This window comes from Zootoca vivipara, chromosome 5, assembly GCF_965207765.1.
Source record: "Zootoca vivipara chromosome 5, rZooViv2.hap1.1, whole genome shotgun sequence".
NCBI classification, from domain to species: domain Eukaryota; kingdom Metazoa; phylum Chordata; class Lepidosauria; order Squamata; family Lacertidae; genus Zootoca; species Zootoca vivipara.
The window spans coordinates 8,891,942-8,917,919 of record NC_142588.1 but is presented as its reverse complement, the minus strand read 5'-3'; the positions used below and the strand labels follow the sequence as shown (position 1 = coordinate 8,917,919).

The following is a 25,978-nucleotide window of genomic DNA, read 5'->3' as shown; positions in this document are numbered from 1 at the left end:
CATCCATATTAATGTATACCAGATTTCCAGAAAGCCATCACCTGCCTGTTGTCCTTTTAGTTAGTGTTTTACTTGCTTTGTGAGTTTTTCCATGAATGCAACTGTCCATAAGTTTCATCTCCGGTTATGCGTATGAAAATTGTCCTGGCTCTTCCAGCTTTGAGCTATTCATTGCCATGTCGCAAGTAAAAGAAAAATTACCTGCTACTGTGGGGGAGGGTCTTCCTGTTTCCCATGAAAAAGAGATGTTAGAGCAGGATCCCCAAACTAAGGCCTGGGGGCCGGATCCGGCCCAATCGCCTTCTAAATCCGGCCCGCGGACGGTCCGGGAATAAGCATGTTTTTACATGAGTAGAATGTGTCCTTTTATTTAAAATGCATCTCTGGGTTATTTGTGAGGCATAGGAATCCATTCATATTCCCCCCCCCCCAAATATATATAGTCCGGCCCCCACTAGGAGGGACAGTGGACCAGCCCCCTGCTGAAAAAGTTTGCTGACCCCTGTGTTAGAGCAAGCTGAGGAGTATTCTGTATGTGCTATATTGTTATTAGGCTTAGCTCCTTAAATACGGCACCACACAGGTTTGATCAATGTCGTATGTCCACCATATACGAAACATAGCACCAATACAGTCACAGCCCCTCCAGCATAGGGGAGAAAACTGCAGGCTAATCTTATACTTCTAAATACCAGCTTTCCAACATTTTGAGCATGTTCTCCCTAATCTTGTCCAAAGCAAGTAAAACTTTTTTTCTGTCCAAATACTACAAACTGGAACATTTCATTTAAGTATATAACAGGGATGTCCAACAGGTCGATCAGCATCGACTGGTTGATCCCCGGGAGGCTGCAGTCAATCGCGGGCTCCTTTTCCTTTGCTTTTGTCTAAGAGCACCCTCCCCCTCTCCCCTCCCTGCATTTTGTCCTGTTTCGTGGAGTGGAACAAAGAACAGAGTTTTTGCAGCAATATCTTGGTGAATGAGCAATCCCCTTGCTCCTGAAAGTTAGGCGCCCCCTAAGTGGAGTTTTTACCCTGTATCCCTCTGAAAAAGCTCAACAACTTTGACCTGAACCCCAATAAAACAGGGGTAGATCCCCTCGTTTATAACTCTGCGAGTAGATCGCAGTCTCCTAGAAATTGGCCACCCCTGGTATATAAGGTTAGTTCTAAAAGAATTCCCAGCCCATATTATTTCTATGGGGTTGTACAAGAGGAAAACACTGCAGAATGGCCCTTCAACACACACTGCTTTCACAAATCACTCAGAGCCACTGCTATTCTCCAGTCGGCAAGTGGTGTCAACAAGAGGGTGCTCTCATTTGGTTTTCCATGAAGAAAAAAGTATCTTGCCATTTCCTTTCACATAGGAAGCAACCTCTTTGGAGACTCAAGGCTGTCTAGATCTACCAGGTAGCAAGGGAGACAAATCGTAGTCTAAGAGGAAAGCAATCTGCAGGGCACTTGTCATTTGAGGACTTACAGGAGAGTTAAAAACCAAACTAAAAACTCAAAGTGCACAAAAAGTTTTATTTACATACAAAAATACAGGCATGGACAGACATTCAGTTTTTTGTATTTAATAAAAACCAACATTAATAGACAAGTAAGTTAATAGTTACTTTTTTGTAATTAAACTATTCAAAGCAGACTTGTGAAATTAGAAATAAAACAGGAACAGCTCATGTTTGCGCCATCCTAGAAATCAAGTCTTCACAGATTTTTGTGAGTTCATTGTTTTCCTTTGTCTGTTAAAAGAGAAGGAGAGGTATCAGAGACTGTAGGAGTTGCACAAATATTCAGAAAAGTCACCCATATTTTTACAGATTAGAATAGTTTGCACAGTGGGCCTCATTTTTAAGTAGCAAAATGCAAGCTGAAGCAGGAGCCTGAGAGGTGCAAGCATGTGTGTCAGTAGTCTGAAATTTGCATCCCCTTTTGAGGGATCCCTGGCAATAGGGGCTTGCGGTCTCAGGAGGTGTGGCTTCAGCCATCATGTCCAAGTGCTTTTCTACACAGGAGTAGTGAATGGCAGAGATGTTTTTATATGCAAGTAGTAAAGGGGTGGACTGAGAACCTCTCACTCTGCCCGTGTCTGGAGTACACAAATCACAGCATTCTTGTTTCATTTCAGGGATCTCAGCTGGAGCTAAAAGCCTTTGGAAAGCAGTCCCTCCACTCCTCTGATTGAACCACCACTAACAGTCCCAAGCTCCAACGAAAATTTAAGACTGACCTTTTGCTCAAGGCTGCTCTCTAGTGACTGGGCTCTCATCTGTTCTTTGCGTAAACTGGCTTGGTGCGCTGCCTCTTCTGCTTTGGCTTTGCTTCGTACTTGGGCAATCTCTTCATTCGCTCTGTCAAAAAGGCACCCAGGCATATTAGCTTCTTAGATAATATGGGCATTTTATTTAAATGCACTGCAATCTGAAGGACAGCCGGATCCCAGCACCTCATTACTCACTGGCACAGCTTTTCTTCTGCGTGGGCCTTCAATGCTTGATATTTCTGTTCCTCCTTCTTAAGTCTTGTATCGTAATCCTCAACACATTTCTTCAGAGCCTCTTCATTCTAGAAGAAGATGGGGGAAAACCCAGGCCATTTCAGTTTACAAGGGGAGAGGACCTCTTAAAAATAATTGCGAGGGCAAGCCCAAATCTTGATCTGTCAAAAAGTAGAATCACTCAACACCAACACCACAAATTACACATACAGCAAAATTCTGTTAAAACCTCTACAAGTGCATTATAATACAGTGGTGCCTTGCTTAACAAATGCCCTGCTTAACGAAATTTCCGCTTAATGAAAGGTTTTTTTCTAGTGGAGGTTGCCTCGCTAGACGAATTCGTTTTACGAAAAATTTGCCTAGTGAATCGCGGTTTCCCATAGAAATGCATTGAAATTCAATTAATGCGCTCCTATGGGCAAAAAAAATTCAATGCATTCCTATGGGATTTGCTAGACGAATTTTTCATTATAAGACCAGACCCGTGGAACGAATTAAATTCGTCTAGCGAGGCACCACTGTATAGGGAACTATACTGTTTGTATTCAGAAGAAAACAGGTTGAATGCATGTGTGCCACCTGTGCTATCAAGTAACAACGCGTTAAGACTTTTGGGATAACAGAGAATCTATTCTTTAGTTTCCTGTCCAGAACCAACATCTCAGCAAATACTACATTTGGCACCAATGAAGCTCATCTAGCGTTACTGATGCATGGTCCTTTACGGCAGGGATTGGCAATGTAGCACCTGCGGGTGTCTTTGTGTGTTTTTCCGGTCTGTTTTTAAGAATAGTTTGGGAGGGGTTGTATTGGGGGTGGGGTGGGGAGAATAGCAGCCCTACATCCATAGGTTTTGCTAAAATATTCTTCATCTGGGATTAAGGGAAACACACTTGGGCAGAGAGGGAGAGATGGAGGTTGCCGTGTGTGGTCCGTATGCATCATCTGCATACGGAAACAAAATTAAAAAATTCCTTCCAGGAGCACCTTAGAGACCAACTAAGTTTGTCATTGGTATGAGCTTTTGTGTGCATGCACACTTTTTCCAGACACTGTATCTGAAGAAGTGTGCATGCACACAAAAGCTCATACCAATGACAAACTTAGTGGTCTCTAAGGTGCTACTGGAAGGGATTTTTTTAATTTTGCTTCGACTACAGCAGACCAACACGGCTACCTACCTGTAACAAGAGAAGAAGAAATGCATGTGCAGCTTTTTCTGAATTTGTGTAAGAAAGAAATCTATGGATGAAGAGCAGTATACAAATTTAATTAATAATAATGATTAGCGGCCACCTTGCATATTTTTCCTGGCACAGTGGTGCCTCGCTTAACGAATGCCCTGCTTAACGAAATTTCCGCTTAACGAAAGGATTTTTCGAGCGGAGGTTGCCTCGCTAGACAAATTCGTTTTATGAAAAATTCGTCTAGCGAATCGCGGTTTCCCATAGGAATGCATTGAAATTCAATTAATGCGTTCCTATGGGCAAAAAAAAAAATTCAATGCATTCCTATGGGATTCGCTAGACAAATTTTTCATTATAAGAAAAGACCCGTGGAACGAATTAAATTCATCTAGCGAGGCACCACTGTACTGAGAAATGCTCTGTATTAGACAGCAATAGTGTGTGTGTGTGTGTGTGAGAGAGAGAGAGAGGTTTTGTATGATCCCCACAATTACGACCAGCAGGATATAAGCAACTTCCCACGTCAAACATGAGGTTGCCTGGGCCTGGGAAAGTAGCAATGACTGCAGTATCTCCAGTCTTCTTATGCCATCCCCCCATCCACCCCGGTCCAAAAAGGTTGGAGACTGCTGCTTTACATTTTACTCTGCAATTACTTTGATGTTCGTAGTAGCAAATGAATTTATTTCCAACCAAAGATGTCACTCTTGCCAAGTCCCTCCCGATAATTAAAATACAGTGCAGTCTTCATAATAGGATCTCAAAATAGCATGCCTCCATGGTTATAGTTGCTACACACATCTTGAAATGTAATGTGTAATCAGGGATACACATTGGCTTTGCAAGCATAAGAGTTGCAAAGGTAGGTGAGGAGTGTTTAAAGAAACAAGAGACTTAAGCAGCTGGCAGAGTTAGAAATGCTCACCCTCTGATATCCTTCTATTGCCTCCTTCTGCTTTTCAAATCGTTTGAAGAGCTCAGAGAATGATTTTTCCACAGAGTTCAGATCAGAGCTAATCTGCTGTTTTTCATCCAGTACTTTCTGCAGTTCTTTCTGGGCAAGCTCCTTTTCTTTCTGTGAATTCTCTAGAGAAACAAGAGATACAAATGAAATGTACTGCTTGCACTCTAGGGTCCAAAACAGACATCAGTCCAGAGATCTTTGTGCAGAAGCGCCCCATTACCCCTATGTCTTAGGAGAGGCAGTTTTCAAGTACAGTGGTACCTCGACTTACAAAGGCAATCCGTTCCGTGGCGCTCTTTGTAATTTGAAACCTTCGGATGTCGAAGCATTGATTTTGCGCATGCGCGAAGCGCGATTTTGCGCTTCTGCGCATGCGCCGACCGTACACGCGACGAAAATACTTCCGGGTTTGCCAACTTTGTAAGTTGAGGCATTCGGATGTCAAGGTACCACTGTAACCTCAAGAAAGGCTGCAGATATTCAGAAATGTCAGATATAGATTCCATGGTGCAGAATTTAGGACACAATGTGCAACAAAATAGAACAGGGTTTCTCAAACTCAGGTCTCCAGTTGTTTTTGAGCTACAACTCCCATCATCTTGAGCTATCAAGACCAGTGATCAGCGGTGATGGGAATTGTAGTCCAAAAATAGTTGAAGACCCAAGTTTCAGAAACCCTGCATTGTTTGAACAGCTTCCTCTTAAGTTATTCAAATAATGCATATTCAAATAATGCATATAAAACTGGCTTCTGTCAGCAGCTAGGCCTCACTAGTTTTCAGTGTCTTAAGAGGACAACTAGCCTATTTTAATAATGAAATATACAAATTAATGCTGTCCCTTAGAAGAGTGGGAGAACCACATGTTCCTGGAGTCCAATTCCCATCATCCCTAACCATTTGCCATGCTGGCTAGGGCTGATGGAAGTTGGAGTCCAGCAACATATGGAGGGTCAGATCCCCCACCCTCACATAGTTCAAGTGGCTGGATTCACACGAAATGTTTAATAGTAGCAGCCACTATGGAGCAATCATCTTAACACTTTAGATCGAACTATTCCCTGTGGATGTGAGGCTTAAAGATTTTCCTAGTTTGTTTTTGATGCCATGTGGATGATTGCATACTATATTTATTTTAGTTATGTATTTGTCTTGGAAGACAACACTTAGTAAAAAAAATATATACCAAAGACTGGTAGTCAATTTCTTCCAAATTAAGTTGATGGGCTAAGCCAGCCTCTCTCAAACTTGCCCCCCCAGATGTTGTTGGACTACAACTTCCTTCTTCCCCGACTGGTCCTGATAGCTAGGGATGATGGAAGCTGTACATCTGGGGGACCATGTTTGAGAAAGACTGGGCTAAGCCAGTATCAAGTAATCTCTAATCTCTGCTGCTGCCCCATACTTCCGTGGTTCTCATTTCCTGTACTTTCCTAGTCTTTGAAAAGTTTGGCAAGAATGGAGCTGAACACTCTCAAACACGTCTTTGGAGCAGGAATACACGATGGTAGAGCACAAGCTTTGCACACAAAGTTTCCAAGGTTGAATCCCTTGGTTGTAGCAGGCCTCAGGGGGGAAAAACAACCCTCATGTCTGGCTGGGAGCCTTTGAAAGCTGCTGGTAGTCAGCATATAGTTCTGGCCAGAAACAACAGTGGTAAGATTCAGCACAAAGCACCCCCGCCCCTGTCTTCATGCTTTTGTAATTTGTACTTACCCATCACTTGTGCTGTGGTAACTTCAAACTCCGCAACAATTGTTCTAAAAGAGAGAAAGAGCTTATTTTAATATGTATAGCGAGAAAAAAATATAGGATTTTGCTGTAGTCCCAGTTCCTGGCACTAATGACCAAGAACATTAAGCTTCCTATGAATGCTCTTCTACTTGAAGAAAGGCCACCTTGCACAGGGTGGCGCTTCCTATTTGTCTGTTTTTTTGTTTTGTTTTAATTGCATTTTCTATCTCCACTGTAGTGATAGTGGTGACAGTTCCCTCTCCTTTTGAGATAAGCCGCCAGTAAAAATAATTTGCCCCCCTAACAAAGATGGTCTTAATAAAGTTAGGCAACTCATGGAGGATCTAGACCAAAACAGGTGTTTCACTTGGCAATAATGAAACATGGCCTGTCTGAAACCCTGTGCAGAAGATCCTGGGTAAGATGGACTCAATGCCCTGACTCAAAGTTACTTTAATAATTAGCAAAGCTTCAGCAGCACAGGATTCCTCGTAGGCCACGTTGCCCAGAATGCCTTGCTCCAAGGTAGGGCCCCAGCCATTTCTCAGAGTGAGGCTCACGGGGAGCCTGAGGCATGCCCGGCACTTTTGCCGCATCAGTAGCATAAAACTGTTCAACAGCTGAGGGGAAGGAAGCTAGGAGGAATAGCAGCCATGGCAAACGTGAGGATGCAGCAACAACGGAGGCCCCCTTGGGCAACACAATCATCCCTGTCAGTCCAGCAGGTATCGGGCACAAGGAACCAGCACTTGTTGCCTAAAGGAAAAGGAAGCTTCAGTTCCAAAACAGTCAGATACCTGTTGAAATGGGTCTATATATTGGGTGGTATTTGAGTCCTGTGAGAAAGCAACCAAAGAACATGCTTCTGTAACCCAGTTGTACACCTACCCCATTTCTTTATTTTCCAAATAGATCTTGTGATGCTTCCTTTCCCATTCCAAAGCTTCCATCTCCTTTTCTTGTACCTGAAACCACAAGGTGCCCAAAATGAGAGCGGAACAGTAACGGATGTCACTTTAGATCTGGGCTAGAATCAAAGCAACAGCCAGAAAAGTCCTTGGCTAAACCTCATTCTACCTTAAGGACAACTGTAGCATTTGATATGCAAGTTTACTCTCTTTTATATGGGCCCTTTGAGGAAGCCATTTATTTACAATCACCCAAGGTAAAAAGCAAAAGCAAATGACACTGGTGGTTTATATTGATCAGGAGCATTCGATGGAACTAATTTGATTAGTGTTCCAAAGATCAGTTTAAAAACTCCCATTGGTAAAGGAAATCTGCACAAATGTCTTGTGAGGTGGGCAAATGTTACCAGCTACAAGCTTATGGCCAGCAGGAAATCAAAAGCCATTCTAAACAGTATCTTTCTAAAAAGTATCAACTCAAATATTTCTTCCCATGTTCTCACCTCAGAAGTAAGCTTTTTGATCACCGCGTCCTTCTCAAGTTTAACCCTTTCGATAGCTGCATCCATGTCAAGTTTAACCCTTTCGATAGCTGCATCCATGTCTTGCTGAGTGTATTTCAACACTTCCACAATAGCCTCAGTAGGCAGCGCAGAAGGCAAAAATGAAATATCCTTAGCGGTTGGAATATCTAGAGAACCTCCGGCCTGTGACAAGAATTTAAAAACACATTTATATGTGGTACTTTTATAATGCATTTGTGCTAACAGATACTCTACAGTGGGACCTCGACTTACGAATTTAATCCGTTCCGAATGCACACTCGTAGGTCGAAAACTTCGTAAGTCGAGTTTCCCATAGGAAAAGCGGTTTCCCATAGGAATGCATTGGAAACGGAAAAATTCGTAAGTCGAGGAAACCGCATCTACAAATTCGTAAGTCGAGGAAACCACATCTAGCCGCGAACGGGTTTTCCGTTCGGATGTCGAAAAAATTGTAAGCGCGCAGCCACGTCGGATGTCGAGTAGCTCGTAAGTCGAGGTCCCAATGTATTTAAGATGCACCAAGCTGAGTCAGACAAACCATAGTTCCCTTGATGTCTAAACTGTTAAACTTTTTAAAAAACAGTAGTTGAATCATTTGAGTTTAAAATGTAATGCTTCTGACCTCTTCCAGCATGCAAGCCTGAGGTTCACCATGGCTCAGTCACACAGCAGGAAACCATGATTTCATATTATTTCTGAACTGGGCCAATGTGTTGATCTTTTTAAAAAATTTACCAACCACCTGTATCTGCAAATTACTGGAGATATTTAGATGGTGCTTACCAGATCTGTTGAAGCTCCTAGAAGGTCTAGTCCCAATGACATTTCTTCAGGTTTAGATGTTTTTATTTCATTGGCTGCCATTTCTCTAGATGGTCTAATTTAAAATAAGAAAAAATACTGAAACAATCCTAAATAGGCTCCAAAATTGAAGAGAATTAGAAACTGAATGCCTACCCATTTTGAAGTGCAGGTTTTGCTTCATTAGCACCTGGGTCACTTTTCTTAGGGCTTTCACTGAGCAGTGGATCAAACTTCAAATACAGAGATTGCTTCCTCAAGACAGATTCTTTAAACTATGGGGAAGGAATTTGTAAGTAAGCGACGCACAGGCACAAGTCAGTCAGCCAAAGATGCGATTGTTTGGGGTAGAGATCTTCCAACTTGTATTAAAGATCATCCCAAAACCAATAAAGTTTTGCTACAACTATAAAACCCAATAAAAGTAGATTCTTCTATATCTGTTTTGTGATTTAAGCAGCATAGTTTAACTGGAAGAGAATGGAGACAGGGCAGTATCTTGCCACAGAGCAAGTTTAGCTCTTGTGCAAATGAGAAAATATACACAACACTGAGTTTATATTGTCAGGTAGACATTTAGAGCTCTCCTCAGCAATTGCCTTCAGATCCTTAGGCATATCTACTCCAGCCGAAGTCTCCTCTGCTTGAGAGAAATACTTTTACTCTCCTTTATAGACTGTTCTGGTATAGCAGCTCAATGCTGTAAAAATCTTAAAATCAGTTCACATATTGGTCACTTACTGAGGTAGTTCCAAATTGTTCCAGATAGTCCACTTCAATATCGAGTCCTAGAACTAAGCAAAAGTGTGTTAATAAATGCAGAAAGCAACAGTTTTTATGTTATAAAAACTAGAAGTAGCATGGGCAAAGACAAGATAGTCCTTTCTGGAGATGAGAAATACAAGCGCACCTTCCTGCAATTTGTAGTAGCCTGTGCACCTTGTGGGAGTTACCAGGCACAGTTCTGTTCTTTCTACTTTTCATTTAAATTCATTTAACTTATGATTTAATCATAAAGGAACAGATAATTCATCAAAGGTTCAGATCTAACATTATTTTGAACACTTTTTTTGGAGTGACTTGTGCCTAGATGAGGGATGGGGAGCCTGTGGTCAATTGTCAGGATTGATGGAAAGCTGTAGTTCAACATCTGGCAGGCTACAGGTTCCCAGCCCCTGGCTTGGTAGAGACATTTACTGGAACCATTGCTGTGCCTGGAACTTCAGTGACAGCTAGAAGCACATCTTGTTACACTGCTTAGAAGCTGTTGTTGGGTTTTTTGTTTTGTTTAGAATTAAGCTATATACAAATGAATAAAAAGCTGTACTAGGCCTGCTGCAAGTGCTTTGCAGAACTTTGAGAATGACAGTAGTCTGTCCTCCAATCAGGGTATCACATGAAGACTTGGTCACAATAGTGCTTTATCGACAAATATCTGCACATTGATTTGGGGGGGGGGGTGTCCTTAAGACAAACGTCTGCAAAGCAGTCTTCATAGGAGAAGAAGATATGATAGCCATCTTCAAATATCTAAAGGGCTGTCACATGGAAGATGGAGCAACCTTGTTTTCTCCTGCTCCAGAAGCTAGAATGCAAACCAATGGATTATAAGGAGATTCCTACTAAACTTCAGGAATAACTTTCTGATGGTAAAAGCTGTTCAACAGTGGAAGGTGGTGGACTCTCCTTCCTTGGAGGTTTTTAAGGAGAGGCTGGGTGGCCACCTGTCATCTAGTTGAGATGGGTTGGACTAGGCGACACTCAAAATCTTTATACTAAAGCTGGTAATTTGTACTTATGATGTCAATTTGTTTGTGCTCTATGTAATGGCCCCAAGCATAGGAAACAAAATTAGGTATGACTAGAACTAGAAAAAAACAAACAGCACAATAATTGGAAGGGCCTAAAAGGTCTATAGTTCCAACTACTCTTACCTTCTGAGGGTGACCGGAACTCTTCGTTTTCTGTATCTGCAACCTGGTTGTTTTCATGCATTACTGTTGCAGGCCTTTCATCATGTGAAGAATCAGGATTAACCTTTCCTTCCACCTCTATCTTCTCACTTGCAATATCAGCATCTAGTGTAACTGTTTGTTGACTCCTGTTGAAAGGTAGACCCATCACTAGCTAGTTAATACGGCCTTTGAAGAATAATTAAAATAAAAGAGCCGCATTTGGCACATAGGAAAAGAGGCTTTTGTTAGGTGCAGCCGAATGCTTACAAAACAGGGCATTTACTATCCACTTCAGTTTGTCACAAAACTGGAATTCAGTTTCCAAAATGACCAGTTACCATCTCCTGCAATAGCTCTCATGAGCCATAGCACCTGCATGCGGAAAATTTATGTCAAACTTAAGTTTTTCAGTGTTTGTCTTCTACAGTGTATTCAATGTGGAACTGGGAATTAATACCCCAAAACAAGCTTTTGGCCACCTCAAATGCTATATCCACACCTCCAGGAGACAGTCTTCTATGAGAAGGCATTAAGTAGTGTCCTGCACAATGCTTCATTTGGTTGCAAGACACTGTACGTGCACCCTAAAAGAAGGCTTTGTGCCCCAAATGCTGCATCCAGATTTACAGGGAGATGCCCCAATGCATTCTTTGGGCCAAGTATAAGAGCTCAAGCCAAAATTAGACAAACTGTCTCTAAATAAGGAATGGAGGTGTGCACCCCTAAAACACTTTGAATCACACACTCAGGAGTCAGTTTGTACATATTTTGGCAATTATTGGTGTGGATTCATGCACTTGTCAGTAGCTTACACAAAGACTAAGTGTATGGCATCTACATATCCTGGGTTGTGTAGGTACTGTATATGATTTGTGGTGGGCTATTTTGTTTGGGCTATTATAGGCATAGGTTTACAACATCAACAGGGTCTTGCACCTAAACTAAGTGTGGGACTAGACACTACTCACTGCCGCCTTGAAGATGACACCCTGGAGAATGACTTCTGCAGACGTAGGCCAATCTTCACATGATATCCACTCTATTTCTAATGCCCCAAAATGTCACCAAATGGAAGACTCCTTCAGAAATCAAGGGCTAATGCAACAATCTGTTCTAGAACTTAAGTCAATGCGGCTGCTCTTAGCTTTGAAGGAGAAACACTTGCCATAAAATCTCCATTGTCAGCTTCCAGGAAGAAAAAGTCAGTCACCTCTCAATGAAATCAGAAAAGACAGCTGCAAGAGAGTATTCTAGAGAACAGGGGCAATCATACAATCTTTTCTAGTTTGAATTTTTAAAAAAATACATCAAGAAGATCTGATTTACTCACACAGCACTGGATGCAGACAAGACAAAATCCTCTGGGATATCTGTGCAGTCACCTCCTATAACAGGTGTTTCAGGATTCTTTCTTTTATCTGGACTTAGGATTCTGTGAGTCTGAGAATCCCGCATAGGAGTATGAAAAGTTACCTTGGAAGAGAAAGTCACACAGATCACTTGAGCAAGCAAGCAAGCAAGCACACACACACACACCCCTGAGAGCACACATGCATGTACATCAATGGGTATTTATACCCTTCTTTTCCATTAAGGAGGCCCTCAAGGCATCTTATAAAATAAAAAAGGCATCAATAAAAATGCCCATAAATATTATTAATAAAGAACAGATATTAGGCAACTAAAAGTATTAAAAACTGAACAGCGCTAGTACTAAAACAAGTACTAAGCAACGGAGATCCTGCGTTCCTTTATAGTGATGGGTACATTTCAAAAGAATTCTATAATAAAAAGTCCTCCCTCACGTTCCCATCACTGTAAAGGAACACAACCGCCCAATAGGCATGATGGTAATAGTTGGGGAAATTCTACGTATGTGTTACAAAGTCTGTCCGCTATAGTTATCCCATAATAAAATGAGATCTGAATATCAAATGCTTGGGCCATGTAACACCTCTCCATGGTTCCATGTTACACCTACCTACAATGCTGACCATTGCCAGTGTATACATTACGCTTGCTGCTGGTCCATGACCTTTGAATGGTCAAGCTCGCTGTTATCAGTTCAGTTGGAGAAACTGTTAAGTATTTGCCAGCACAGAAGCCGGAAAATGATGCTGGAAAGGAACATAAACATACCTTCATAGGCTTCACCATCCCCTTTGGTGGCACATTTTCTTTCTGTGATGGGCGAAGAATAGAAGGTCTGCCTACGACTTCTGGAGATGTGCAAAGTATGGAACAGCTTTCAGCAGCTATGTCATCGCTAACGTTATCTCCACTTAAGGTATGCAGACTCATTCTAGAAATGAAAGCAAAGGTGTAAACAACCATAGCCAGGCAGACAATGTTGTTTTAATGCAACTGGATACTTCTAGGTGGAAAAATGTGGTCTCCTATATGGCAAACCCTGTGGCTCTCCAAAAGTTATTGGGCTTGCAACTGCTATGGACAGGGATGATGAGAGTCGTAGTCCGGCAAGTACCATACTCAGAAATCCAGTTTCTCATCCCTTCTCTAAAGTGTAGAGCTCTTGTAAACAAAATTCAGTGTCACTCAGGTTACCATAAACACTATTCTAAGCCACAATGAAGTATAAGCTTTGCTGCCAAAAGCAATACTGCAAAAACAAGATTAAGTGGGATGGCTTTAAGTTTAGGTATTGAGACTGTGGGTGTGGAAGGACATTTTTCTCTTAATCAAGGAGATGTATGGACATCTCTTACAAGTGAATAAATAAAAAAGTAACATTCCTGCTACCTCCTCTGTAAAAAAAGTCAACCAACTAATAGCCAGTTACAGTAGTGTTTTGGGCTTACAAATTGCAGTACAGCAAACTTAGCTCCTGATCAAGAGCATTTCAAGGGAGTCACTGTGGGTGTACAAGAACAAAAAATAAAGTAGTGGCTTGAAAGGGCACTTAGCCTCCCCTAGGCTTTCAAACTCCATTCCAGGAGAAGCTAAACTGGCTCCCTCCTTGTTGTCCTTCTGCCGGCATATGCAAGGGAAGACCACCTTGTTCCAACAGGCTTTTGGGAACAGACTGCTTTTAATGAAAGAGCACTGGCTCCTAGTACGTTTCCGAGCGCAAGTGTTGGTGTTGGTGGTGCTGACATTTAAAGCCCTAAACGGCCTCAGAACAGTACAGTGGTACCTCGCAAGACAAATGCCTCGCGCAACAAAAAACTCAAGACGAAAGCGCTTTGCATTGTGCGAGGGACTCGCAAGACGACGAGGTTTTCTATGACCGCCACTTCTTGCGAACCGCGGCCATAGAATGTAGCACGGGAAGGCGGCAAAGGAAGATCAGCTGTCAGTGCGGGAAGCCGATAACTGATCTTCCTTTGCCTTCTTCCAGCTGGTTCCCCGGGGCTTGGCAAGCAGGTGGCGACAAGCCCTGGCAAGCAGCTTTTTTGCCCATAGGAACGCATTAAGTTTCAATGCATTCGTATGGGAAATCGCGATTCACAAGACGAATTTTTCATAAAATGAATTGACCCATGGAACGAATTAAATTCGTCTTGCGAGGTACCACTGTATACTTGATGGAGCAACTCCACCCCCATCATTCAGCACTGAGGTGCAGTGCCAAGGGCCTTCTGGCGGTTCCCTCACTGCAATAAGTGAGGTTACAGGGAACCCAACAGAGGGCCTTCTCGGTAGTGGCACCCGCCCTGTGGAACGCCCATCCAACAGATGTCAAGGAACTATCTGACTTTTAGAAGACATCTGAAGGTAGCCCTGTTTATAGAAGTTTTTAATGTTTAATGTATTTATATTGTTTTTAATATTCTATTGGGAGCCGCCCAGAGTGCCTGGGGAAACCCAGCCACATGGGTGTGGTCAGGGCCGGATACAGGTTTGATAAGGCCCCAAGCTACTGAAGGTAATGGGGCCCTTTATATGTCCAGCTGTCCTTTGTCAACAACCAATTGTCGCTGTTTTTTTGTGTTGCATATATGCTATACAGTATTGTATAGCAATTTATGGACCTAATAGATGTCCAAAGCCATTTGCACATAACAAAATATTTTATCAAAGTAATTGTTGAACTTATCTTGCATTTTGGAAATGTATATCCAGGTTTTTTGGGGGGGGGGCGCAGGAGAGTGTGCCTCTAAGCTATAGCTTGTTCAGCCTATATGTAAATCTGCACTAGGAGGGAAAATAGATCATTATTATTATAGCATGGCCGTTCTTATTGCAATTATCTGTACAGCATTTTTTCTGCACATATACGTATGCATATACAAAGTATTATTTCTTTAATTTTTGGGGGGAGGGGCCCAAGAGAACGGGGCCCTAAGCTATAGCTTGTTTAGCTTATACTTAAATCCGGCACTGGGTGGGGTATAAAAAAATATTATTACTCTTATGGCACGGCCGTTTTTATTGCAACTATCTGTATATTTTTTGCACATATACGTATGCATATGCGAAGTATTAACGTTTAACTGGTTAAAAAAGAGAGATGCCGCCCGCCCCGTTTTTAGCTGCTTTCCTTTTCTCTGTAAGCCACCTTGAGGTAAAAATGCAGGGAATAAACACGAGAGGACGATAAGGCCTAATAGCCAAAGACGGACCAATGCAGACAGGTACCGGTATGCAAGGGAAGGTCCCTCCCTCCTCCTTTTTTTGGGGGGGGCGACTCCCTTCAAGCCGCTTTCCCGTTACTCGCGGCCCACCCACTGAGGGCCTGAACTAGGTCCGAAGCCGCCTCCCAAAAAAGCAAGGGGGGAAGGAAATGGAGAAGCCGAGCCCTGCGGGGGTGTGTGTGAGGAGGCCGGGGGGGGGCTTCCCGCCCCCCAACACCCCTCCCCCGATTCCCCTGAGGGAGAAACCGTCTCCCGTCTCCGCTTACCTGATTCCCTTCCAAACCAGAAGCGCCGACCCGAGAGACAACTATCCGCCTACTAAACTGAGCACCGCCGCCGCCGCCGCCGCGTTCAAATTTTAAGCTTCGGCCCGACTCCGCCAATAAAAAGTCCGGTGCCGCGTTGCGTCAGAGGCTACGCTGGCCAACGAGGAGAGGCGCCGGCGGCAGGCATGCAAAGCAAGCCGTGAGGGCGGTAGAGGGCGGAGCTTGCCTAATGTAAACGCATGCGCACAACCGGCTGCCGCGCAATGTCCTAAGCTAACTGAAGGTAATGGGGCCCTTTATATGTCCAGCTGTTTTTTGCTTATGCAGTACCGTACGTAAATCGGGACCTGGTCCTGGGGGCTCCTGCCCCCCGCGGTTGGAGGTAGCGATGCTTGGAGAGCCTGCGCTGGGATCACCGGGAAGGGAGGACGCTTCCCCCACTTCAGCTCCGGTCCGACAGGGGGCGATAGAGCGCTGCCGGCCCCCCGGACTACACTTCCCAGAGTGCACCGCGCGCGGGGAAAAGCCCGGCCTTGAGCGCGGACCGGGCCTTCGCCGCCTCCCGGGGCCTCCAGCGGCCGGTTCTACCTGGCGCCGCAGCGCCTTCCCGTCCGCATGGAGAGCCCCGCCGCCACCTTCAGCCTGGCCTACGTGGTGCTGGCCGTGTGCTTCGTCTTCCCGCCCAACGAGTTCCACCTGGCCGGGCTGACGGTGCAGAACCTGCTGGGCGGCTGGCTGGGCAGCGAAGACGCGGCCTTCGTCCAATACCACCTCCGGCGGGGCGCCGGCACTCTCCTGGCCCACGCCCTGCTGCCCTTCGGTGCGTGAGCGGGAGGGAGAGGGGGCTGCGGAGGGGAGGAGGAGAAGGGCGGGCCCGTCACCATGTACCCTGCCATTCATTTATTTGTTTGGTATTATTATTATTAGTTGTAGTAGTAGTACCGTTATTATTACCTTTCTATACCGCCCCTCACGGTCCAACGCCAGATTTACGTATACGCTAAACAAGCTATAGCTTAGGGCCCCAATCTCTTGGGGGCCCAAAAATTTTTTAAAGGGAAAAAAATGTCTTTCACTATTAATATACTTCTTAATTGCATTTCAGTTCAACCATTACTTTGATAACATACATATTTTGTTATGGGCAAATGGCTATTAGATCCATAAATTACCATATAGCATATGTTCAACACAAAAAACGGCGGCAATTTGTTGTTGACAAAGGACAGCTGGACATATAAAGGGCCCCATTACCTTCACTAGCTTAGGGCCTCGTCAAACCTAAATCCGGCCCTGCCCTCACCCCAGGATCACAGGGCGGTTTGCAATATTAAAAGCGCAAAAACGCATGACATTCTGTGAACGTCCCTGAGACCTCTGGGTATAAGGCAAGGATGTAAATTCAATAAATTCAATAAAAATAGTAAACAATAACAATGCCCCCCGCAATTGGAAAGTCCATATATGGTTGAATCAAGCCAAAGGCCTGGGAAAGGAGGAATGTTTTTGCCTTTGCGAAGGCATTCCCTATTTTTAGGGGCCTGGGGAGAGGGCCCTATGAACATGTGCACTGGGGAAAATTTCCTAAGGACTTGCTTCCTTTTTTTCAGTTTCTCCTTCACTGCTCGCTCTTCACCGCTCTACACCTGTATCCCTAGAAAAAAGAAGCCTGCCATGGAAGGGATTTGCTGTGCTTTTTTGCTTTGAGACGCATGTCAAAGAGATGGTTGGAAGAGAAGCAGGGTCCTCTCTTTCCCCTCCCTTTCCCCTCCCTGACCACAATGTAGATAGGGCACAGTTTTCCAGGGATGAAAGTGCAGCAGGGAAAAAGCGTTTACACTGAGAGAAGGATATGTGGAAGTTCAGTGTCTGAAGTGTGAACTGTCAAGATGCTAGGTTCTTGTTGGAAGCTTTAAGTAACACCGACATGTATGTCAGGTTATTTTCTCTCCTAAAAGTACTTTTTTCCTCCCTTGCAGGTTACTATGCTGGCATGTGCTTTGCAGCACCCGAGAAACAACTTTGCAGTTTTTATCAGGCTCCAGAAAGCTGGAGAGTCTTTTTATTGTTGGCTGTTCTTGCCCCAACTATTGCTGGTATCCTAATATATTACTGGTCACGAAATGGCTGGAATAACCACCCCCTAGTCAAGACACTTTCCCTTTATGCCCTCCCACAGTCAGGTTGGAGGGCAGTGGCTTCCTCTATCAACACAGAATTCAGGAGGATTGACAAGTTTGCTACGGGAGCCCCGGGAGCCCGAGTAATTGTTACGGACACCTGGATCATGAAAGTGACCACATACTCTTTACATATTGCGCAGCAGCGAGATATTTTTCTAACCGTGGTGGACTCCAGACAGCATGATCTCTTGCCAGACTCGAACATGCCTGCACAGTTCCTCACAATTCGTGTTGCCAGTATTAATCCTCATGTGAAACCTTTTACTATCCGGTAAAATGGGCATTTTTTAAAAGTTTTTTTTTAGTTTTGTCATGTGTTCTCAATACAATATTCCATTATCTTGTTGTTAGAGCTGTATTTTTAAAGCAAGATTGCCTATGTGTGATATTTGGTGCAATCTGTTTTAATTAAATATATTCAGAGCTCAGGAAAGCTTGGGCAAACATAAGGGTTAAAGAGGTTTTAAAGGTCTCTGTTGCCTGTTGCTCACAAGTTACTCATGTGAGGGCATTCCAGAGGGATGGGTGCTGTCGCCAAGAAGGCCTGTTTCCACCAAGTGACAATCTGTTGGCTGTGAAACAGCCAACAGAATCTCCTCTAATCATAAAAATCGGCTTCGTTTTGTACTTGTGGGCTGCTAAGCATCCTGGTCCCAAGTTGTTTTGGACTTTAAATACCAGCCACAAAACCGTGAACTTAGCCAATGCAGATACTGTACTTTTAACACTGGTACTGTATACAGCAGGGGTGGCCAACTCCCAAGAGACTGCGATCTACTCACAGAGTTAAAAACTGGCAGTGATCTACCCCCTTTTTTGTTTTCAGGTCAAAGTTCTTGAGCTTTTTTTAGGAAGGAGGAAGGCCCATTTTTGGGGGGGGGGTTCGGGTCAAAGTTGTTGAGTTTGTTCTGGGAGGAGGTGAAATGTTGAGGGTTTTTTAGGGAGCCACAGTTGTTCACCTTCTTTGGGGGGAGCCAATGATCTACCAGTGATCTACTTCAGACATCCAGTGATCTACCGGTAGATCACGATCAACCTGTTGGACATGCCTGGTATACAGTATTATGTGCAAAGCTGGGTGCTCCATTAGACCCCCGAGTGTTTGCCCTTTGAGGTTATCTCTAGCATAGCTTGAACCACTTAATGGCAGGAAATCAGTGTTCAACCTAGCCATTTTAAAGGTGCTTTTCAAATAAATTGAGGAGACATTAACAAAACATTTCCCTCCAGTTTGAGGAGGCACAAATGAATACATAAAATGTCATGAGTCATATGCAAACTCATTTGATGCTAGAGATAGTTTTCAGTCATCTAAGACATTTAAATAACCCACTGAAAAACAAAAGTTAGTGTTGAAATCGTTTTATATATATATATATATATATATATATATATATATATATATATATATATAATATGCAGCAAAACAGTATGGTTTTCTTTGTTCCTAGTCTGTAATTAAAATGAGATAAAAGTAGCATCGGTATTTGAGAATGTGTCTCCTTTCTATAAAGCTCACATATAAAAAAGAAAGTACAATTTCTTTTACACTTGCAAATGGCTGATATTATCTGTTTTAGGCTGAATTCAACAGAATATGGGGAACTGAGAGAAAAGCTCCATGCTCCCATCCGTAATGCTGCTAATGTGGTAATACATCAGAGCCTCAGTGACTTGTTCCTGGAAACCTTTACCTCTTTGGTAGAGACAAATCAGACATACAGTGTTTCAAGCAATCAGGTAGGTTCAATATTGGAGGATGATAACTTGTTTTTTCGTGTTGCCTCTATTTAATAGTTGGAGAGTGGGCAAGTTGGTAGATTATCACTAAACCTAGAGTATGTTGCCAAATATCAGCTTTCCTGTCGAATATAAATAGCCCCAGGTGACAGGATCTGATTCCTACCTTCTGAAGTGCATCTTAAACAGGGGTCAGCAAACTTTTTCAGCAGGGGGCCGGTCCACTGTCCCTCAGACCTTGTGGGGGGCCGGACTATATTTTGAAAAATAATATGAACAAATTCCTATGCCCCACAAATAACCCAGAGATGCATTTTAAATAAAAGGACACATTCTACTCATGTAAAAACATGCTGATTCCCGGACTGTCCGCGGGCCGGATTTAGAAGGCGATTGGGCCGCATCCGGCCCCTGGGCCTTAGTTTGGGGACCCCTGATCTTACGCATGCACTTGGCCATTTAAAAACCAGTATTTTGCATATGCCATGTTCAGAAATGGGGACAATATCCAACTAAACAGTTCCACTAGTATGAGCACTTCTTGCTGCATGGCAGAACATTCCTCCCCTCTTCTCAAGTATCCCCTAAATATGGCTGGGGGAAGCCCAGAACCTATTTGGTGAATGTGCAGGGAAAGGAGAGGAATTTCTGCTGCACAGCCAGAAGTGCAAGCAGAACTGTTGAGTTGAATTCCATCTACCAGGGCCGTCTTAAGCTCCCCTGGCGCCGTGGAGCGACGGATCCCTCCGGCGCCCCCCCCCGTTTCCCAGCGCGGCGGACGGGCGCAGCGCGGCTGCCACAGACGCTGCTGTGCGGCGCCGCGGCGGGCGGGCAGGCACAGCGGGGAGTCGGACCGGGCGGGCATAGCTCGCGGCGCCCTCCTGGCGGGCCGGCGCCATGGTGCCCTGCGCCACCGGGGGTCTACCTAGAGCCGGCCCTGCCATCTACTACGGTATAAATTTTTAGTATCCCAGTGTGGGTGACTGAAACAGGCTCTTTCCCTTTTATGCAGAAAGCCTCTTCTTTTAATTTAATTTAAAATACAGAGAATGCATATGTGCTGATGTTTACCTTAATTGAGATCTAGTAATGTGTATGTAATTAGCATAAGCTTATGTTTGTTTACCTTTTCCTATGTGTTGTGGTGCAGAACTATGTGGAACTGGTTTTATCTTTTTAATCTGAAGGAGCTGCAGTAGTTATTTTTTTCTGATGAGGAAATGCTTTATTCACGTGCTTTATTTGCAAGCTGTTTTGGATCCTAAGATTTTTACTTAAGGAAGTTCTTGAAATAATGTTACGGGGGCAGAGGGGACTGCAGAAAATTTCCTTCCACGAACTTCCTCGAACTTGTTTATCTTTGGATCCAATTCTTTATCTAGATGTGTGTGCTTTGTTATGACTGGTTGTTTTGGCATTGACAATTCAGGGAGGTTCAGGGTTTTCAGTTGCAAAGCCCTGCATGTAAGCATTTATTAAGGCAAAGGATAAATTTGTGTCCATTTGGATGAAATGTGTGTCTTTGGCGTTTTGGAAGCAGAAAGGAGACAGAATAGTTCCTCCGAAGTTGCCACAAGCAAAAAAACCCCATGTATTTCCCTTTAGCTTTTTAAAGAAATGTTCTAGTACTAGAACAACTGCTGAGTTTTAAAAGAGAACATTTTTATTTAATTTAGGTTTAAAACCCCTCACATATGCATAGCTAGGCTTGTAAAAATTATGCATCTTATATCATAGCTGCCAAGTTATCCCTTTTTTACAGGGATTTTCCCTTATGCTGAATAGGCTTCCTCGCGAGAAAAGTGAAAACTTGGCAGCTATGCTTATATGCGAGCCAGGGTGGATAAAAATCAATGATTTTTTTAAAAAAATCAAAAAAAACGGATTTTTTTGATTTAAATCAGATTTTTTTTATTTAAATCGATTTTTTTGATTTAAATTGATTTTTTTAAAATAAAATGCTTTTTGAGGAAAATATATTACCATCCAAAGGTTATTCCATCATGAAATAAAGATTAGTTTTTTAATTATGTAGAATAAGGTTGTATATGTTTAATTTTTTGGGTAAATAAATTCCATTAATCCATTCACAATGTCATGCTCTTCCAGAGGTTTTTGTAAGATTATTGGGCAGTTTCTCTGCCTACAAGATGATATCACAGATGCTTGGTTTACTTTAGCAGTTCTCAAAACTGAATTTGACTCAACAGAGATCACATGCCTCTTCTTCACAGCAAAAATGTTATAACATGAACAGAGTTGAGAGAAAAGACCTTAATCCTATTGTTCTACAAACCTATGAATACAGAAACAACCCCTTCAGTGCTAAGTTTCAAGAAGTTCAGTGAATAGAACAGAAACAATATTTTTCTGATTGTTTGGAGTGGACAGTATTTAAGTTTTTCATGTGTAGGCTGGGCTGACAGTCTAAATTTCTTAAAATATATATATTTTGTTTTTGTTTAGCCAAATTAGTTAACAAGCATGGATGTTTGTTTAAGCAAATAACATATGCTGTAATGTTATTGTTTCAGTTGAATAAATCTATTTAAATTGTTATTATTAAGGTAATGATTATTTTTCTCCTTCCTAAGTACAACAGTAAAGTTGTCCAAATATGAATGATTAACCTATTAAACTGGGGATAAAAAACTAATATGAAAAGTTGTTATTCTAAAAATCTTCATCTACTTGCATATTAAAGTTATACCAGCAAGAATTGGTGGAGTCTCCTTCTTTGGAGGTCTTTAAGCAGAGGCTTGACAGGCATATGTCAAGAATGCTTTGATGGTGTTTCCTGCTTGGCAGGGGTTTGGACTGGATGGCCCTTGTGGTCTCTTCCAACTCTATGATTCTATGAATTAGTCTTTATGTAGAAAACTATGATTTAAATCAAGCCTTACTGACTAGTGATTTAAATCGTGATTTAAATCAGTTTGATTTAAATCAAATCCACCCTGATGCGAGCCAAAGAATGTTTACTCAAATGTAAGTCCTAGTGGCTTCATTGGGATTTACTTCCAATGAAATGTATCTTGGATTGCGGTTTTTAAGGCATCAAAAATATTTTCAAAGTCATTTTGAAAAACATTTGCTGGAAATTCAGCTGATGGGAGGAGTTCTACTTCAGTGGGGGTCAAAAAGCTTTAAAGCATTTACTGAAAATCTTCAGGGGGATGGGGAGCTTATAACTAAGTAGACAGATCCGTAAGAAAGGCTCACATGTAAATAGAATAACAGCTTTTTCCAAGGAGCAGCTAGCTAGATGTGATGAATTTAAAATTCACCATGCGTATAGATTTTCTCATGAGTAGCAGAACCCAGGTGCAGATGACTTTTACCCAGTAACAGCCCAAGGTGAGAACACCCCAAAATCATGCCACTAGGTGGCGTTTAAATTTGTGGCAATCATTTGTGTTAACGGTGACCGAAAATTTATACATACTGTAGTTGGTTACTTCAGATCATTAGTTTCTTTCTCTCTCCCCCCCCTCTTTCTTTTTGTGTGCTTATGACATCCTGTCTAGTGTCATGTATATTGATGGCACTATATATTAAATAAAACATAATAATTATATTGTGACGTATCTTTTCTCTTTCTGTCTGCAGGAGCTAGACCCATGCATTGGGTGTATGCAAACTACTGCAAATGTCAAGCTTTTGAAGAATTGTCAAGAGCCGAATGAAGGAGAGTGCCAACAATGCTACTGTCGTCCCATGTGGTGCCTGACTTGCATGGGCAAATGGTTTGCCAGTCGGCAAGACCAGCAGCACCCAGAAACCTGGCTTTCGAGCCGCGTGCCTTGCCCAACCTGCAGAGCCAAATTCTGCATTTTAGATGTTTGTGTTATACGATGAACAGGTCCCGGAACACTCCTTTAATCTGAATGTACTTCAAAGGTGGATGAATCCACTTGCTGTTTACTTTTTATGATTCTGTTCATGGGGACTTTCTGTTTGCTGTCTTTCTGATTATTTTTCTATTGGTTCAGTTTTTTTATTGCTGTAACCAAACAACGGAAAATGATTATTTTTCACCAGCTTTGGCTATTCTCTTTGGTTACATTAAATATTGTGTGATAGTTTAGAATCACATCAGACCTGTACTGAAGCAGAATTAGGGAACCTAGGGAACCCTGTGGCCTTCAAAGCTGTCCTTTCCACTAGTAGAAGAGGCAATTTCCATTGATTACGCTGCCTCCTACCATCTACTATGGAGGGTTGGGAGACACACAGGGGTGAGGGGGTGGGTTGCCAGAAATAGTCTCCCCACACAACCTAGCAGTGGAGGGAACAGTTCTGGCCATTATCTTCATGAGACCTGTTCAGGTTGAAACACGTAGCACAAAATGGGGTGAACATAAATTTAACTAGTTGGAGCAATACAGCCAATCAGTTCAGCTCTTGACTACATAGCATATTAAAAGAAGAAGAAGCCCATCTGCTCAGTAGTGGTTGGGGGCTTGCCTATTAAACAATACATAACCAGTCTCATCTGGGCTGGTGAACTGATCACAATTGTATTATGTCTGAAATCAGAACAAAAGTCACAGTATAAAAGTACATGTGTTAAGGTTTCAGGAATCTAGTATTAGATGGATGCTTTCTCTTTTGAAACAACTCTCAAATACTTGCCCTGGAATAGAACATCTGATTTTGCAAGAATAAATGTTCTATGGGCTTTCGCCCTTTTAAAGTTAATTAAATTAAATAGTTGGCTGGGATTCTGGGAGAGATGGGACAATTTTTGTTAGTCATGGAATATGTATCAGAAAATCTTTAGGTCAGAACTTTTTAATGCTTGTTGCTGCCCCAGCTTCTAATGCTTGGGATTCAGATGAGACACAAAATAGATCAATTGTACATGAGATACAAACTATTGTAAATAGATTAGTATCCTAAAATGCAATCCCGTATTACTTTGTAAATCAATATTAATCTTTATGGGATCTCTGCACTTACTTTTCCTTGATCTTCGGAGGCCTCCCATTATTAAATGAGAAGGATCACAGTTCACATACCCTTAATATGTATGAAATTGAACTTCACTTATTTAAAATGCTTGCTGACTATCCCACCTCCATAAGATATGTTCTTAACCTTACTAACCTTGAGGCTAGTCTAGCTGACATGCAGTTACTATTCTTCCTACTATTATGATGTGGGAAAATACAACAAGCCATAGTAAGTCTGTTTTGCCAGTTGCCATCTGGGTGTACAGCATTAGGCTGGAGCTCCTATCTGCCTCTAATGCATTTGTACTATTCCAGCAGGAGCAGAGGGACAAGTCCCTATGGATTACAGCTATGTATTGCCTTGGTAGACAAGGTCACAGTGGTTATCAGGGTTGTGAAAACATGGGAAGCACCTGCATTGCTATTTTGTTGGCATATGCCCTGAATATTGCCTTTGATAGATGCCTCTGCCTAGGTGCCTTACAAGTACCTGTTCATCTTGTGTGTCTTGTAGAGCCACCCACTGGAGGGGAACCAGAAGCAGGCATTGATCTGCAGTTTCAACTTTATAGTCTTCCACTCGCTTGGTAGTGATTTAAACTGGAGGATTATCCAGCTCTTGCTTGTGGGATCACCCTGTGTTTTTGCAGGAGGATTGTTCGAGAATTGCTTTGTGTTCTGTTATTTTGCCATTGTACGCCATTTCCCCAGCTACCTCCATGGAAATTGGGCAAAGACCACACTGTGAAGAGACATGCAATTCTAGTTCTCAACTGTGTGGGTAACTGCCATGGGGCAACTGTCTGCATCCTCAGTATTGATCCTTCACTCCGGCAAGTAACTCATGTTGTGATCTTTTAGTGGGTCTTTGAGGGTGCTCTGAAGGAGGATCCACTCTGAAAGATTGAGAAGGACACACTATAAACATTTCTCCAACATTTGTTTCTTGTACAGTATGAAATAAAAGATCATATCCAGGGTACTCTGTAATACTACTTTCTTTGTCGTCGTCGCCCCCCCCCCCCCAAATGTATTGCAACCTTCCATATTTTTTTACTTCCTTAGTATACATAAACTCATTTTTGTTGATTCTGTATTTGTTTGTTATGGATAATTAGCAATGCACAAACCCTCAGGGCAGAAGAGGGAGGGAGAGAGAGTGTGTATCTATGTCCCAGCTCCTGCCAACCTAGCAGTTCGAAAGCATGCTCATGCAAGTAGATAAATAGGTACCACTGCAGCGGGAAGATCAATGGTGTTTCTGTGCGGTCTGGTTTCCGTCATGGTGTTCCGTTGCGGCAGAAGCTGTTTAGTCCTGCTGGCCACATGACCTGGAAAGCTTCTCTGTCTGTGGACAAATGTCAGCACCCTTGGCCTGAAAGCGAGATGAGCGCCACAACCCCATAGTTGCCTTTGACTGGACTTGCTCTGTCCAGGGGTCCTTTGCACCGTGTGTGTGTGTGTGTGTGTGTGTGTGTGTGTGTGAGAGAGAGAGAGAGAGAGAGAGAGAGAGAGAGAGAGAGAGAGAGAGAGAGAGAGAGAACCCAGTTATTTCCTTCTGGATATTCAGGGTCCCTTAACTGCACTGATGTAATCAAAACAATTCTCTTTGGGCTTCCTGGAACTTAGTTCTTTCTGGT

At 42.8% G+C, this 25,978-nt stretch overlaps 2 protein-coding genes across 3 annotated transcripts; one reads left to right on the top strand and one right to left on the bottom strand.

Annotated features, from left to right (window-relative positions):
• Positions 1-1,510: 1,510 nt before the first annotated feature.
• Positions 1,511-16,013, bottom strand: TACC3 (transforming acidic coiled-coil containing protein 3). Of its 2 annotated transcripts, none has more exons than XM_035138214.3 (14): positions 15,461-16,013; positions 12,739-12,901; positions 11,930-12,072; positions 10,579-10,745; positions 9,386-9,438; positions 8,801-8,919; positions 8,627-8,720; positions 7,802-8,005; positions 7,279-7,355; positions 6,373-6,416; positions 4,619-4,779; positions 2,465-2,571; positions 2,237-2,357; positions 1,511-1,748 (listed from the first exon to the last, which is right to left on the bottom strand). In XM_035138214.3, the coding sequence occupies exons 2-14, from the start codon at positions 12,898-12,900 to the stop codon at positions 1,683-1,685; spliced, it is 1,518 nt and encodes a 505-aa protein (XP_034994105.1). In that variant the 5' UTR covers position 12,901; positions 15,461-16,013; the 3' UTR covers positions 1,511-1,682. The 2 variants fall into 2 exon arrangements, with proteins under 2 accessions (XP_034994105.1, XP_088526131.1); XM_088670005.1 differs by having other exon boundaries at positions 15,791-16,013.
• Positions 15,978-25,320, top strand: TMEM129 (transmembrane protein 129, E3 ubiquitin ligase). Its single transcript, XM_035138392.3, has 4 exons — positions 15,978-16,280; positions 17,440-17,914; positions 19,224-19,383; positions 22,993-25,320. Exons 1-4 carry the CDS (start codon positions 16,076-16,078, stop codon positions 23,239-23,241), a joined length of 1,089 nt encoding a protein of 362 aa, XP_034994283.1. The 5' UTR covers positions 15,978-16,075; the 3' UTR covers positions 23,242-25,320.
• The last annotated feature ends 658 nt before the right edge of the window (positions 25,321-25,978 follow it).

Bases quoted from the DNA above. Each gene is read 5' to 3' on its own strand.
- TMEM129 (XM_035138392.3), top strand. From the start codon at position 16,076: ATGGAGAGCCCCGCCGCCACCTTCAGCCTGGCCTACGTGGTGCTGGCC. The intron at 16,281-17,439 runs GTGCGTGAGCGG...CCTCCCTTGCAG, and splicing joins CCACGCCCTGCTGCCCTTCG to GTTACTATGCTGGCATGTGC. The intron at 17,915-19,223 runs GTAAAATGGGCA...TATCTGTTTTAG, and splicing joins GTGAAACCTTTTACTATCCG to GCTGAATTCAACAGAATATG.
- TACC3 (XM_035138214.3), bottom strand. From the start codon at position 12,900: ATGAGTCTGCATACCTTAAGTGGAGATAACGTTAGCGATGACATAGCT. The intron at 10,746-11,929 runs GTGAGTAAATCA...ACCTTTCAACAG, and splicing joins TTGTCTGCATCCAGTGCTGT to GAGTCAACAAACAGTTACAC. The intron at 4,780-6,372 runs GTAAGTACAAAT...TTGTTTCTCTAG, and splicing joins TACCACAGCACAAGTGATGG to AGAATTCACAGAAAGAAAAG.